This window comes from Zootoca vivipara, chromosome 7 (assembly GCF_963506605.1).
Source record: "Zootoca vivipara chromosome 7, rZooViv1.1, whole genome shotgun sequence".
NCBI classification, from domain to species: Eukaryota; Metazoa; Chordata; class Lepidosauria; order Squamata; family Lacertidae; genus Zootoca; species Zootoca vivipara.
This window is the reverse complement of record NC_083282.1, coordinates 69,151,298-69,166,372: the sequence shown is the minus strand read 5'-3', so window position 1 is coordinate 69,166,372 and position 15,075 is coordinate 69,151,298. Positions and strand designations below refer to the sequence as shown.

At 43.9% G+C, this 15,075-nt stretch overlaps 1 protein-coding gene across 1 annotated transcript; it reads right to left on the bottom strand.

Moving 5' to 3' along the window:
- Nucleotides 1-748: 748 nt before the first annotated feature.
- Nucleotides 749-14,092, bottom strand: LOC118089226 (ubiquitin carboxyl-terminal hydrolase CYLD). The gene is made up of 12 exons (XM_035123706.2): nucleotides 13,985-14,092; nucleotides 10,973-11,401; nucleotides 10,375-10,507; nucleotides 9,122-9,257; nucleotides 8,371-8,478; nucleotides 6,563-6,642; nucleotides 6,280-6,346; nucleotides 5,835-5,964; nucleotides 5,562-5,670; nucleotides 5,350-5,462; nucleotides 2,669-2,858; nucleotides 749-1,867 (listed from the first exon to the last, which is right to left on the bottom strand). Exons 2-12 carry the CDS (start codon nucleotides 11,384-11,386, stop codon nucleotides 1,656-1,658), a joined length of 1,692 nt encoding a protein of 563 aa, XP_034979597.2. The 5' UTR covers nucleotides 11,387-11,401; nucleotides 13,985-14,092; the 3' UTR covers nucleotides 749-1,655.
- Between the last annotated feature and the right edge of the window lie 983 nt (nucleotides 14,093-15,075).

Below are 15,075 nucleotides of genomic sequence, written 5' to 3'. Positions count from 1 at the left end.
GGGAACAAATAGTCTCTGTCTGAACAAGCACCCTAAGCCAAGCACAGTATCAAAACATTCTTCCACCTGTCATACACACATCCCACAGAAGCTTGTTGCCATTATTTATTAAGCCTTTTCTTCCAACCCTCCAAAACAAAATATCTTGCTGCAAACTTCAGACTGCAATCAGCTATTAATGAAATTTGTTCAGAATATGTGAATGTTTCTCTTTCAGATAGAGCTGCTACAGGATGGTTAACCTAAGGGAAATCTACTGCCCCTATCTTCAGTAATCACTATATCCCAGCTTCCAGTCACATATCCCAAGGGAGATTGCTTCCAGTTCTATTCCCACTGAACAAATCCATCTTTGTCTTGGAAAAGAACATGGCTATGTAAAATGAACTCTTACCAGAGGACATGTCTGTCACAAACCAGCCTCCGTAGCACATTTGAACACTTGAAGCTACCACCCACCTTCCTGAGGACCAATTCTTGACTCACCTCTCTACCACTCTTCCCACACTACCAGTCCAACTCATTCAATAAAAATGTAAATTTTTCTTCATTCAGAAAAAAATATGGTTGGCAGGAATTAGAGATGAAAGCAAAAGCTTTTGTTGCTACTCTAAAAGTAGCTGGTAGGGCTATGTGGGCAGTAGTTATGTGTTTTCATTTCATTATTTTATTTATAAACTACCCTTACAGTCACAGAGCCAAGACAACACAGTACAAAAAGAATACTTAAAAAAACAACATTTATATAAAAAGTACAAAACAATAAGAGCTAAAACAGCAGGATCTAAATAAAGTCATATACAGGGTGCTGCACAGGAAAGGTCTCAGAGTGGGAGATGGGTCATTGTTGCAAATGAACTGGCCTTGGGCATCTCTAGATTGTCAGTATTTTGCAGGTGGGATTCAAGCAATTAAAACGCTCTTGTCACTCTACTGTAGCAAATCCACTTAAAAAAAGGGGTTTTTACAGTCAGGAAGGTGGTGAGAAAATGCATTGTAAAGTGTAGAATGAGTGAACAGTTAACAGGAAGATGTATAAACACCCCACAAATAAATTGAGATGAATGCCAGTTGTCATATAACCTCCCCACAAATAAATCGGAATAAAAGCTCAATAAAGAATATAACCTCCATGTAAGCTTTGTGGATGCAAATCAGGATGAATGTTCAACGGATAAGTTGTATGTATGAGTAAGAGCTCATTTTCAGTGCCTGATGAAAGCAGCTTCAGAAGCGTTCAAATTAATGAACAAGGCTGGTGCTCACCTGGCACACAGGTACAACATCCTCCTCTGCTGCCAGTCAAGGTAGGCTGGGATGTGCCTTCAGGAAAATATCTCTCCTCACCTTGCAGGTGTTACAGAGATGCAACACACCACAATCACTTGGGCAGTCTTCCTTGGCATCTTGCAAAGTGGAGAGGGACTTCCACCTTTACACCAGTGTGTCAGCCGGAAGATAATTCCAGAAAATGATTGTTCAGAAAATATGGCTTTGAAAGCAGTGACTTGCTATAACGCAGACCAATGCTGTTACGTTGGAGGTGGGGTTTATTAGAAGCCTATAACCTGACAGTTCCAGCATTCATGTTTCTGTCTCCCAAGAGAAAGATGGTGGTCCTTGTGAGCTTTCAAATTCCCTCTCCAAGATCTGGCTCAGAGAGAGCTCAGTTTCTGAACCGATAACTTGTAAGAAGCGTGCTGTGGCTTTTGGTACATGAACGTGTAAGCATCGCAGAAAAATCTTCTGGAAAAAGCATCCATCTGCTTGGTATCCACAGTAGCAAATTCCTCGGGTGCCATAGCCAGATAGTCTCCAATCTGAGGGCAGGCCTTGACCACAGGAATGTTAATTCCTTTGTCATTCTCTAAAGAAAAACGGACAGTTTAAAAAGAGGCAACTAAAGATAATTCTATTATTATTATTATTATTATTATTATTATTATTATTATTTTATTAGTTTTTAGTAGAGATTGTGTTGTGTTGCAAAACAAACAAATAAACATGGAAAAGTACATATAGCACCTCCATTTTTTACTTATAGAATCATACCAGGAAATGGCGAAAGAGAGCTGAAGAGTCCTTGTGATTCACGAGGAGACCCTCCCCAGAGCCCAAAAAAGACATCAGTGAGGACAGAGGGAGCCCTAAAGGGGCTGGAGGCACAGCAGAGCTTTGTTTAAGCTGCTCAAGCCTCCTCACCTAACAGCTGACGGTTGGGGTAGCGCAGCTGCTGCATGTTGCTGCTGCTTTTCTGTGCGTCCTCCAGCTGGCCCCAGAACTTCACCTCTAGGTGGAGAGAGAGTTGTATGTGGAGAGAGAGCTGGAGAGCAGGTGGGAAATGGGCATTTAGAGCCTTTTTAGAGGGTGCCCCTCCCCACTTTACGCAATTCCACTTATGCTCACAGGGGCCCAAAACGTAACCCCTGGGTAAGGGGGGGGGGAATGCCTGTAGTTATGCATTCTGTGAGCTTGTGAAGAGCAAGACAGTAATTATATTTGTTGCCAGGATTCAGCAGCGCTGAAGGAAGCCATGTCTAAGTGAAAATAGGCAGGAAGTAAGAACCAATGGGAAAGGGAGAGAAAACCTTGGAAACACGTGTTGAAGCTTGCAGAGCTCTGGTTTTTAGACTAACCCCCACAAATAAAGCCCAAGATCCTTGCTTACTCAGTGTGCTGCCAGCCATGCTGTCGAAGAAAAGCCAGGAGTGTCTCAATGGGCCGTATCTAACAAAAGCCACATAATGGCTGCTTTCTATGCAAAGGACGGCGAAGAGATCCAAGGTGCGCTGCTTTGGAGGGCTGTTGGGTCCTAGTCCTTTGTAAGGATGCTTTGGTCCAATCCAATGAGATGGTGGCTGGATGAAAGAAACAGATGATTGCTAGTCAGAATCTGACACTGTTTTTCGGAGTTTCCCCGCATCTTAAAGTAGTGATTATAATGCTCTATTTCTTGGGCGTCACACTTTGACTGTGTCACCCTTCAGTGCAGTCCAGCGATGTAGGGTGGTTCTTTGCAAACCTGTTGAGCTACAGCAGGAGGCCACCACCTGAATTTTCCAGAAACAATTGAAGACATTTTTGTTTTGACAGGCTTCTCCAGCTGCATGTAAAGACCTCGCTGCTTCAGATGTTCACTTTGAGTTGCTTTGAAACCTATTTTCAGGTTTCTTTGTACTGTTTTAAAAACCATTTTAGCCATGTCTGTGTAAATAGCCTTGAGACATAAAAAAGTAAAAGGCAAATTTGTAAATGAATTAATAATAATATAAACCCCCTAGCTGACAGACTGTGCCATTTGTGTAGCTGGTTTTTCACTCTAACCAGAAATCTTGGCCAAGAAATTGCCTAAGGTACCTGGAATGTTTATTGTGCAAAGAGGATTCTGGAAGGCTAACCAGTTGGGACATACTTTTGGGTTTCCCAATAGGGAGAATGTGTTGTTTCCTAGAATACAAGTTATCAAATCAGAACTAGGGAAGGCGGTGAAGGTTCTATGTGAGTGCCTGGAGGCGGCTGGAGGATGGGTGGCGGCTAACAGATTGAGATTGAATCCCGACAAGACAGAAGTACTGTTTGTGGGGGACAGGAGGCGGGCAGGTGTGGAGGATTCCCTGGTCCTGAATGGGGTAACTGTGCCCCTGAAGGACCAGGTGTGCAGCCTGGGAGTCATTTTGGACTCACAGATGTCCATGGAGGCGCAGGTCAATTCTGTATCCAGGGCAGCTGTGTATCAGCTCCATCTGGTACGCAGGCTGAGACCCTACCTGCCCGCGGACTGTCTCGCCAGAGTGGTGCATGCTCTAGTTATCTCCCGCTTGGACTACTGCAATGCGCTCTATGTGGGGCTACCTTTGAAGGTGACCTGGAAACTACAACTAACTCAGAATGTGGCAGCTAGACTGGTGACTGGGAGCGGCCGCCGTGACCACATAACACCGATCCTGAAAGACCTACATTGGCTCCCAGTACGTTTCCGAGCACAATTCAAAGTGTTAGTGCTGACCTTTAAAGCCCTAAATGGCCTCGGTCCAGTATACCTGAAGGAGCGTCTCCTCCCCCATCATTCTGCCCAGACACAGGTCCAGCGCCGAGGGCCTTCTGGCAGTTCCCTCGCTACGAGAAGCCAAGTTACAGGGAACCAGGCAGAGGACCTTCTCGGTAGTGGCACCCACCCTGTGGAATGCCCTCCCACCAGAGGTCAAATAGAGCAACAATTACCAGACCTTAAAAGACATCTCAAGGCAGCCCTGTTTAGGGAAGCTTTTAATGTTTGATGGATTTCTGTATTTTAATATTTTGTTGGAAGCCGCCCAGAGTGACTGGGGGAACCCGGCCAGACGGGCAGGGTATAAATAATATATTATTATTATTATTATTATTATTATTATTATCGTGTTATGGAGGAGGAAGGAGAATATGCAGGTTACAGAGTTCTGAAGGAAATGTCCTTGAGGCAAATTAACGAACATTTCCAGGGAGGGTGCTGTGCCTTTTACAGCTGCACAACCAGCAGAAATGCAGCAGAGAAAACTATGCACATCTCTACCTACAAGGAGAATATTGTTTGTTGAAATTGTGCCAAAGCTGGCAAGCCTAATTTTTGCTTGCTTGCCTGGTGGGTGGGTAACTCCACACCTAAGTGTGCAAGAAGCTGTAGCAATAAATCCCTGAAGATGAAGACAGAGGCTCACAGTTACTAAGCGGTACTGGCAAAGCTAGAAGTGAAAGTAAAAGATCAATATGATGGACAATTTATGAAAGAGTGGGAGCCTTTCTGGATAATTTGAAAAAATATGATGACCAAATGAAATTGTGTGCCGGATTTGAAATTTGAGCAACAGGAAGAAAATGATAATACAGTGGTACCTCGGTTTACAAACACAATTGGTTCCGGAAGTCTGTACTTAACCTGAAGCGTACTTAAACTGAAGCAAACTTTCCCATTGAAAGTAATGGAAAGTTGATTAATCTGTTCCAGACGGGTCCGCGGAGTACTTAAACTGAAAATACTCAAACTGAGGCGTACTTAAACCGAGGTATGACTGTATATGAAATATAGGACTATGTATTAGATGAAATGTGTGATATTACCGTATGCAGTAGGTGGAAGGGATGGGTGTAAAAAAGCATGGAAGGAAAGGTGGAAAGTCAAATTGTAACAAATGTGTAGCAAATTTGAAATTAATTGGTAAAGTTAGGAAAATTTAATAAAAAACCTAAGGACAAAGTCTCATTGTTGACATGGACCATTTGGCTACCTGCTAGCAACTCTTTCCAATGTCATTACAGAACCCTCCCACTGGCTTTTCTATCATGAAATAATTATCATTCATTGTTCCTTCATACCTTAGAAAGGTTCTCAAACAGTTTCATGAGTTTAGGATGCAGAAGGGAATCCAGTTGGCATCGTGAGCATCCGTGGGCTGCCTCTCCTCCACAAACACAACACACCCGTGGAGCTACAATCATAGAAAAAGAACCCAGGTTTGTACAGTACTGTAGTCTTCAATCAGTTCTTAGTAACATCAAACCCAACCAGTATCAAATCTTTGATTTACCTTGCTCCATCATATCTGTGAGGTCAAGCTCGAGAGAGGGATACACTGATGAAAACTTCTTATAACTCTTCCCAAACCTAGGCATCTGTAAGATGAGGCATGATGGAATCTGGAAGAAACGGACCTTTTTGAAGAGTGTTTGTATGTGTTTTGCTGTAAGTTGGCTCAAGATGGAGTGGTCCAAATAGAACTGCTCCTGAATAGACCATTCTTGGTTGTTGTTGAGGTCTAATCTTGAAATATACACAGTGCTACTTAAAGACAGTTGCATACCTCATCCAGCTTTAAGCCATATGAGAGCAGGGATGTTTCCAGTAGCTGCTGCACAGTGGGCACTTTGATTGTAGCATCTTTCTCTGCAAGGATCTGGTAGCAATTATATTCTAGCACTTCGTTGTCTGACCTAAAAATTTTGGGGGAAGAAGTTTTGAAGCTTAGGCAAATTAACAGCTTTTGTGTTGGGCTCCTTCCTACTGAAAAACTGTTATGCTTCACCTCCCAACCTATCTCAACTCAATGCCGTCTGCCCATATGACACAGCTAGGCTCCCACCCACACCCATTGCTGCACTGAAATGGGCTCCAATCCTAGGCTCTGCCTAATCACCAGATTTTATGAATCCAAGAGTTGGCATCCCTAGTCACATGGTAGATAATACTGCCCTGGTGACTGGCCCTCAGAGCCAAGATAAAAAAAGATAAACAGATCAAAGCCATACCTGATTTTGAGCAAGGGTTCTACAGCCAAGACCTCTCTGAGAAGGACATTCAGAAACTCCTCTGGATCTGTCAACAGTAGTCTCCATTAGGATAGTAAAAGGCCTGCAGCAATGCCCAGAACTATACTCCTAATCGGCACACTCTTCATTTGTGGACAAATTCCAGATATTTCAAAGTGTCTGAGTGTGTTTTTAAGGGGAGGAAGGAAGGAAGCAGTGGCAAAGTGACCTTCCCTTGCCCCCAGAGGTGCAGCGGATGGACTATGATGCCATTGTCCCTTACCTTTCTCTTCTGTAACAAAGCTGTCGCATCGCAGCAACCTCCTCAAGTTCATCACATTCTCAGCTCCCACATAGCCATGCCTGGGAAAGATCAATACTTGCATGAGCTATGTGCTTGCCTGCTTACAATAGATGTTCATTAATGGGCAAACCAGATCATCTAGGAATGATGGTTGCACCTGCCTGCTCACAATTTTGTCTTTAGCCAGAGAAAGAAATGTGTGCTGTTGGGACTGCCTGGCAAAAAAACAGCCCTAGGGAGCTGCAGAGGAATGCAGCTGCTTTGGCAGAAACTGAGGCTGTTTCAAGGTTAATCCTGCTATATCTTTCCCATGCTCAATGTGTATAAGTACATTTTTTTAATTAAAAAAAGCTAAATATGTTGGTTAGTCTCTTTGACCAACTACAATACAAAACAGCCTGCATTCTCTCCATGAAACTGACCTTGTAATAGACAGCCCTGCAAATTCCTATCACTTGGGGGAAGTGGAGAGTATAAAGGGAAAATACTAGGCGAGCCACTGAACATTAGCTCACGCCTTGCTGAAAAGCCGGTTCATTTAATGGTGCAAAGAAGATCCTTAAAATCTGCACCTGGAAACAGATGTGCTGGTGTTTGCATGATAACAGGGAGATTTCCTTCAGGGGCTACCTGAAAAGAATAAGGTTATGGCTCTTTTTTCTCTTAACAGCAACGTGTTTTATGAATTCCATGAAATGTATATAATGCAGTGAAATGTGCGACTTCACTATAAAGCAGGGGTGGGGAACATGTGGCTGTCCAGATGTTGGCTGGTGCTGGTGGAAGCTGCAATTCATCATGGCTGTTGGTCAGGGGTGAGAGGAGTGATACTGCAGCAACATCGAAAGATGGGGTGGTGCATCCTGCTTCACGGCTTGAGGGGAAATGGGAAGTGCTGCCCTACCCATCTGCTGCTATTGCGCTGCACCCCTGCTGCACCCCCCACCTAGGTTGTGCCTCGGTGGTGCAAAGCAGCAGCAGCGAGTTCTGGTGAGATGTCACCAGAAGTCAGCGTTGATGCCAGTGCTACTTCTCCGGCAGCAGTGGGGCAAGTGGGCATGCTGTTCCAATGTCATCTCTTGGAGTTTAACCTGAATTATTTCCCAACCCCCTGCTCTGTACTAATTAACACAGGCCAGCAATTTGCTCTTTGAGAAGCTGTCGTAATCGCACCAATAATTACTTCTGTAGACATTTTGATCCGTTCTTTCAACCACTCTGCATACTAATTTTCACTGGCCAGGGGAAAGAGTTCTTGCTCTTTGTGCATTTCCTAAAATAAATATGGCGGCAGTGGGGAACCTCTGGCCTGTGGGCTAAATCAGGCCTGGCATAGGTTCCAGTTTGGCCCAGAAGGTCATTGCCCCCAAATGTAACAGGTGACATCAGGTGTAGGGCAGGTAGAGACATGGCTGCAAAAGAACCGTTGGGAGCCTTTAAGTGCACTGGCCAGGGCACAATTGTTACTTGACAAGTGAGGTTTGCTGCAGTGCCAATCGGCTTATCAGTGGTGACAGCAAGCCTCGATAGGATCTCCCGTACTAGAGATATCCTTGAAATGCTATCGTGTAGCCAATGCCTGCTCACCTGTCAACATGGTCTGTGGGAGTGGGGAGATCAGGATCTGGCCCCTCTACAGTATGGTATTTTCTATTATTGACCTGCTTAATTAGGCAGGATGAAAAGTCCAGCCCAAAGTTCCCTTATTCCTATAATAAATTATAGTCCATCACTGAGCACATGAATACCACAGAGTACAAGCACTTTGAACAGACAATGGAACTCACTGTCTCAAGGGTTGCACAATCTGCTGCCTCAAGATTTGCTGCACTGTTGCATCACGCACCTCAGATGAATAGAGGATGCCATCCAAGGCAGAGGAGAAGCTGAACAAACTGCAAAGAAACATGCACATAAAACACATGAACTGAAATAGAAAGGGAGGTCATCACCCCTGTGCAAAATGGGTACCATGGCCTGCTACTTCCTAGGGTAGCTGCTGATGGAACTGGCCCTCCAAGGGCTGGGTACCACTTTGGCTTTGTCTAGCAGTCATTGAGTAGCAGCTCATCATATGCTGCTAAACTACAGCTTCCACCAGCTCCATCAGGCATGGTCAGTGGTGATGATGATGGAAATTGCAGTCCTAAAAAGAACCATGTTGGATCAGGCCAATGTGTCCGACATTCTCTTCTCCAGTGTGACATCATGGGAAGCACGAAAGTAGGATATGAGCGTAACAGCACTCACTCACACACACACACACACACCGGCCATTCCCAGCAACTGGCATTTGGAGGCATACAGCTTCCGAATGTGGAGTCCACCTGTAGGGCCCATGTTGGCTACTCCTGGTCTAGCTGGCCATTTTGAAGGAAGGACTGCACCATGAAGATTGCAAAAAAGACCAAAGCGCTATGATCAGAAAAAGGCAGCAAAATAAAGGGGAGAAAGGTTTGCTGAATGCATTGCTGAATGCAGGAGGCAGTGTGAAATGATGGAGAGACCACAGAGCTGGACCCCAAACACTGAACAAACCTGTAGAGGGTAGTGTCTAGATAGCAGGAGTTGCAATGCCCCTGGATGCCCTTCATGCTGCCTTCCATCTTCTGCAGGACGTCATGTTCCCATGCTGCCTCATCCTCTGCCAAGTGCTCCATTATGTAACTGCCCTCTAGAAGAACAGTTGGGGTATGGTAAATGATAGTCCTGTTATTAACCCTACCTTCACCACGAGAGCCAAAATACCTAAAGCAAGGACACATGGCTCTCCAGATGTTGCTGCTGAACTCCAATTCCCCTCAGCTCCAGCCAGCATGATCAGTGGTCAGGGATGACGGAAGTTATAGTCCCACAACTACAACATGGAGTAGGGCTGCCATATGTCCAGATTTTCCTGGACACTACGGGGATTTCAAAGGCAGAAGTGACTCCCGGGGGGGGGGGGGGATTTGTCCTGGATCTTCAGCAAGTAAACTAAAAAAGCTCATCAATTTTCAGGGTGTCTTGATTTTTACTTTTTGAAATATGGCAACCTTAGCGTTGAGGGCCTGCAGACCCCCAGGGAAACCTGAAAGGGGATTGCAAGAGGGAGAGTTTGAACATTCTTACTCTCCTCCCTGTGATCAGAATTTCAGATCACTGAGGACTGTGAGGCCCCTCCCAAGGATGCAAGGCTATGATGCCTTGAAATGCTGCCCTGTGTTTTATGCCCAACTGCCAAGCAATCCAAGCAATTGCGTGGGGTAGCCGGATGTTGAGTTGCATCCCAGCACCCTCTGTGACACTGGAAGAGATCCTGTGAAGTCCCTTTCAGATCACATGGTATTGCTGCTTGCTCTCGCCCTGTAAGTTTGGGAAAGAAAATTTGCAGTGGGTTTGCCCTAATGACAGGAAGTGGTAGGAGGTCAGCAGGTGGTCAGGAGAACTTCAGTAATTGTATTTATTTTTAACAGCAGCTAGCTAGGACTCACTGCCCAGGCAAGACTCAAGGTTCTTTCTATCTCATTCCCACTGAGTTATGTTGGGAGCCACACCCAGAGAGGGGAAGGGCATTTCTATTACATAACAGGCATGTCTCTTACAGGCGCACAAGCACACTACCAGCCACACCTAGGTTGCAAAGCACAAAGCATAACTCATTTGTTTGTGATCTTCCCGGATATCACAAGAACTAAGAAATTAGGGGACAATAATCTCAAAACCATAGATCTCTTTAATAAGGAATATTGTGCAAACAAACTGGTAATTTTAGGGGGCTGAGGTCTTGCAACTTCATCACCAACTCTTACCTTTCTTAAGGGATCTTTGGCCAATCTCTTTGCATGAAACGGGGTTGGTAATACTGGAGCTAACAGCGACAATCTTGCTTGCATCGATTTTCAGCCTGGAGTTGTTTTTACCAAGGGCAATAATTCCTGGATCCTGGTTTAAGCAGCAAAGAAAATAATAATCGGTGTTGAGAATACTGCTTTTTTGAAGCAATAATCCATACCATCTCCCATCATTCTTGATCACTGACCATGCTGGGTAGGGCTGGTGGGAGCTACCACATCCCTGATCCATATTTCCCCTCCCAAACTCCTTGTTGCAATGGCAGTACCAGTTTATTTTAGGGACAATTCCATTTGCCGAAGGTAGTACCTTATGTATTTAAGAATGGTCATATAGGGGGTATCATAAAGTATATATTTAAGAAGGGGTGATAAAGAGTAAGGGATGCAAAGATACATAGATCAAGAGGCTAAAGGATTAGGGGATTCAGAGAAGGACCTGTGATGAAAAATGGGGAATTTGAAGGCTTCGCTCCACAGCAACTAAAAGTTTGGCCATTAACAGGAGCAGTACAGTACCAGAATACCCTGAAGCTAAGCCCTGCTATGGCCTCACCAGCAACTCCACCTCAATGAGGACCATCCTCAGCTCTCCACTGCCCGGTTTCCTGCGCCGTTCCCAGAAGCCTCTCACAATACCAACAGTCGCCACTCTGCCATATCTTAGTTGCAGCACATCGTGGATCCGCAGGCAGCAAATGGAAGAGAAGAGCTGTTCATTGCAGAACAGGCTATGCCTCTTTTGTGGGCTCTCAATGGTGAGCAACAGGGCAGCCTGGTGTCGGCTGAGAGGTCTTATGTGGCTGCTCATCAGGGCTATGATAGGCCTGGACTTCATGTCAACCAGACGACCTTTGCTGTGCTTGCCCTCCACAAAGCATCCTATGGACCCCAAGGGGATCTTCTTCCTGCCAGCACAGATCTCTCGAGTTATGATGAAGGCCTCTTTCTTCTCTGGAGCAAAATCCATGGCAGCGAATACAACCTGTAAACATGAAAAAATCAGGACAGGAGATGATTGTCTCAGAGGCTTGCAAGAGACAAACTCAGGTCATAGTTGGTGGGGTTTTATAGTGTGACCAGGGCTGTTGCTCAACTGAAGAAATCCATGTTCATTAATTACAGTAGCAGACTAATTGACTTGATTTGCATACAGTTGTATATACGGTAAGTAAAAGCAGTAGTTTGGAAAGAGAATGAATACTTTCCATTTTTTAAAATCATGCAAGTGTGTTGCAAGTTTTGTCTTAGATCCATTTTTTATTGTGTGGGACAAAATTGGACTCTTTTAGGAAGGCACTTTTTAATCTAGTTTTTATATTAAAATCATTTTTTGAATAATCTCTTGCCCAGTTAATTTAGAATATAATTTTAATTTATCAAAAATGTTTTAATCAGTTACAATAATTTATAACGTTTCTTACCTGCCCTTTACTATCTTAGGTGAGTTCCAATAATGCAATATACAGCTATAAAACATGTAGGACAGTTGCAATTGTTTAAAAAGAGTAACACAAACTATTCTTACCAAAATAGAACAATTATAGATTCAACAAAATAGATGGGTCCTCCAAAACAAAGTACCTTAACTGTCAAAGGCCATTTCTACTTTAAGTTCCATTGGGTTCACTGGGCTTTACTCCCAGGTAAGTAGGTATGCTTAGGAATGCAGCCTTAGTCAATTAAACAAGGCAGTTGTACATATTATAATGACCTGGCATTTCTATAGCACATTTCCTAAGTGCTCAAACGTCATATACAATATTTCAGTAGCCCAGGGATAGAGCGCCTGTGTTGTCCTGAAGATGTTGTTGGATCACAACTCTGACCAGTGTAGGCAATGGTCAGGAATGATGGGTGTTTTAGTCCAACCAAACTGGATGGTCTCAGGCTTCTCACCCCTACAATAATCTGCTACAACAACTCTGTAAATTTGACCAATATCTTCTCCCCATTGACAATTGGGAAACAGAGACAACAGTTGATTGGCTGCTGAGCTTAGTTTTGAACTGCAGGATTTCAGCTCAGATTTCTGGCCAGGGACAGCAGCTTCTCTATGATCAAGAACAGGGGTCAGCAAACGTTTTCAGCAGGGGGCCGGTCCACTGTCCCTCAGACCTTGTGGGGGGCCGGATCATATTTTGGAAAAAATATGAACAAATTCCTATGCCCCATAAATAACCCTGAGATGCATTTTAAATAAAATGACACATTCTACTCATGTAAAAACACCAGGCAGGCCCCACAAATAACCCAGAGATGCATTTTAAAGAAAAGGACACATTCTACTCATGTAAAAACATGCTGATTCCCGGACCGTCCGTGGGCTGGATTTAGAAGGTGATTGGGCCGCATCCGGCCCCCGGGCCTTAGTTTGGAGACCCTGATCAAGAAGGTGATGGTTGACACAATGCACTGCTTTTCCTACATGCAGCCCAAGAGAGCTCACTCACCTCCTATCACCACCACCTCCTAGCTGCACATACCGGTATTAGAGGCAGTGTGCTCAATGAATAGAATGAACAAGAAAGCCCCTATTCATGTTCTTTTCCTCCTTCTCAAGGACCTTAAGGCTATGTTAGTGACCCTCTCTGCCCCAACTCAATCAATCAATGCACCCTTAGCTCAGAAGCGCTATACACCTGTGTTTTTACAGCCTTCTGTAAAGCTAACTTTACTCACAAAACTTTTGCCAGGTGTCAGTTAATAGTACAGATTAAAGTTATGCTGACTCTTTAAAATCTGCTATTTCCTAATTTTTGAACTCATCACATGGCAAGATAGGAGATATCATTATACTACTTATATAATTGCAGAAAAGGGGAACTGTACACTTGAAAAAAAATCCAATTGCTGAATGTGGAAAACTGCATTCCCTCCAACATTTCTCTGATGAAAATAGGAACATCCCATTCCATAATAATCATTTTACTGTTTAAACCCCACACATCTTACTTGGTAGCCCCAGCCACTCTGAGCAGCTTCCAACATATACAAAAACGTAATAAAACATTGAACATTAAAAAAACCTTCCCTATTCAGGATTGCCTTCAGACAGCTTGGAGGTCGAATAACTCCATACCCTCCAACATATCTCCAATGAAAATAGGGACATCCTAAGGAATAGTGGGACATTCCGGAATCAAATCAGAAGCTGGGATGGTTTCTCTAAATCAGTGATGTCCCTGGAAAATAGGGACACTTAGGGGGAGGCTGAAACTGTGCTTCAGTTTCCCTCTTTCTGAAATAACTGAAATGAAGATCACCATTGGGTTTGAATGGCATTGTAAAACAATGCATTTATTTCAATGTATCCAATGTTTAGGGAAAAAAAGATTTTTTGTCTGACATTTTGAATGCAAACTTTCATTTACACATTATAGAATATACTGGCTGGATGTTATTTCCTCACCCCGGCTCTCCAGCTTTTGTTATATCCAAATCAACCTTAAGACAAAGTCATGAAAGCGGAAAGTTACCAAGTTACTGGCTTCATTATTTTTTATTTGTTGTATACAAAGTCTGTCAGTCGCTTTTATATCTAACCCTACAACGCAGTTTTGCTTACCTGACCTTGGAAGGGATTTGATTCCTGGCTTGTCAGTCACTGCAAAGAGCCTGCTTTGCTCTTTTTATAAATAGCACCAAGGGTGTGTCCTGCTTCTTCTGTAGCAATACAGCCTCCAGGGTGGATTTTAAGACACAGAACAACATTGGCATAACTAACTTCTGGTCACGCCCTTGGAAAGAAGACCCACAGCTCTTTTAAACTGTGGCTACCAATGTGCAAAGTGCTTAACAGTGTGTGTGTGTGTGCGCGCGCACACACGCACACACACATGCACTATTTACCTCTCCGTAACCTTAAAGGAGTAAACAGGATTTTGTCTTCTGCAAGTCTAACGGGTCACGAAGAGTCGGACACGACTAAACAACAACAACAACCTCACTACAAGGCTCCCACCTGCACTACTGTTGCAAGATAAAGATTAGTGCCATCATAAATCAAAACAAAAATCACCCTGTTGCATTAATGAAAGGGTGGTTCTGGGCTGTTACTACTGTATTTCCAGGTGGGATTCAATCAAATAATGCCATATTCAGGTAGCGCAGTTAAAAGTTGATTTGGTGCTCTTGCACAGCAAGCCTCCTCTCCTCTCGACAAAATTGGACTTTGTGCAATAGCGAAAGAGATGGGGAAATGCACGGGACAAAGTGGGATAACAATTGCTTGATGCAATGTTGAATAACCTCCCTGCAAACCAATCAGAATGCATGCTCAATAAATAGCCAATGTTATCTAACAAACCTTGCACAAACAAATCAGGGAGAATGCTTGATAATGAGGTCATGTAGAAGCAACCACAAATTGACCATCTGTACTGAGGCTGGAATCAGCAGCTGGCATTTCTGGGCAGCTTCCAGGGCATTTCTCTCTCTCCTTGATCCCACTTGACCTGGGCTCCTGCCCCTTTGGTTCCCACCCCCCACCCCAGTGCTGACGCATCTACAGTAATCCTCATTTCAAAGGTGTGTGTACTGTAAATGTTAAAAAAGGAGATACTAACATTTTTTCCCTATTAGAAGATGGTAGTTGCAAGACAAAGTTATGACTAACAAGGAACTCCTAGGTCAACTTGACATAGATGTGACCTCACA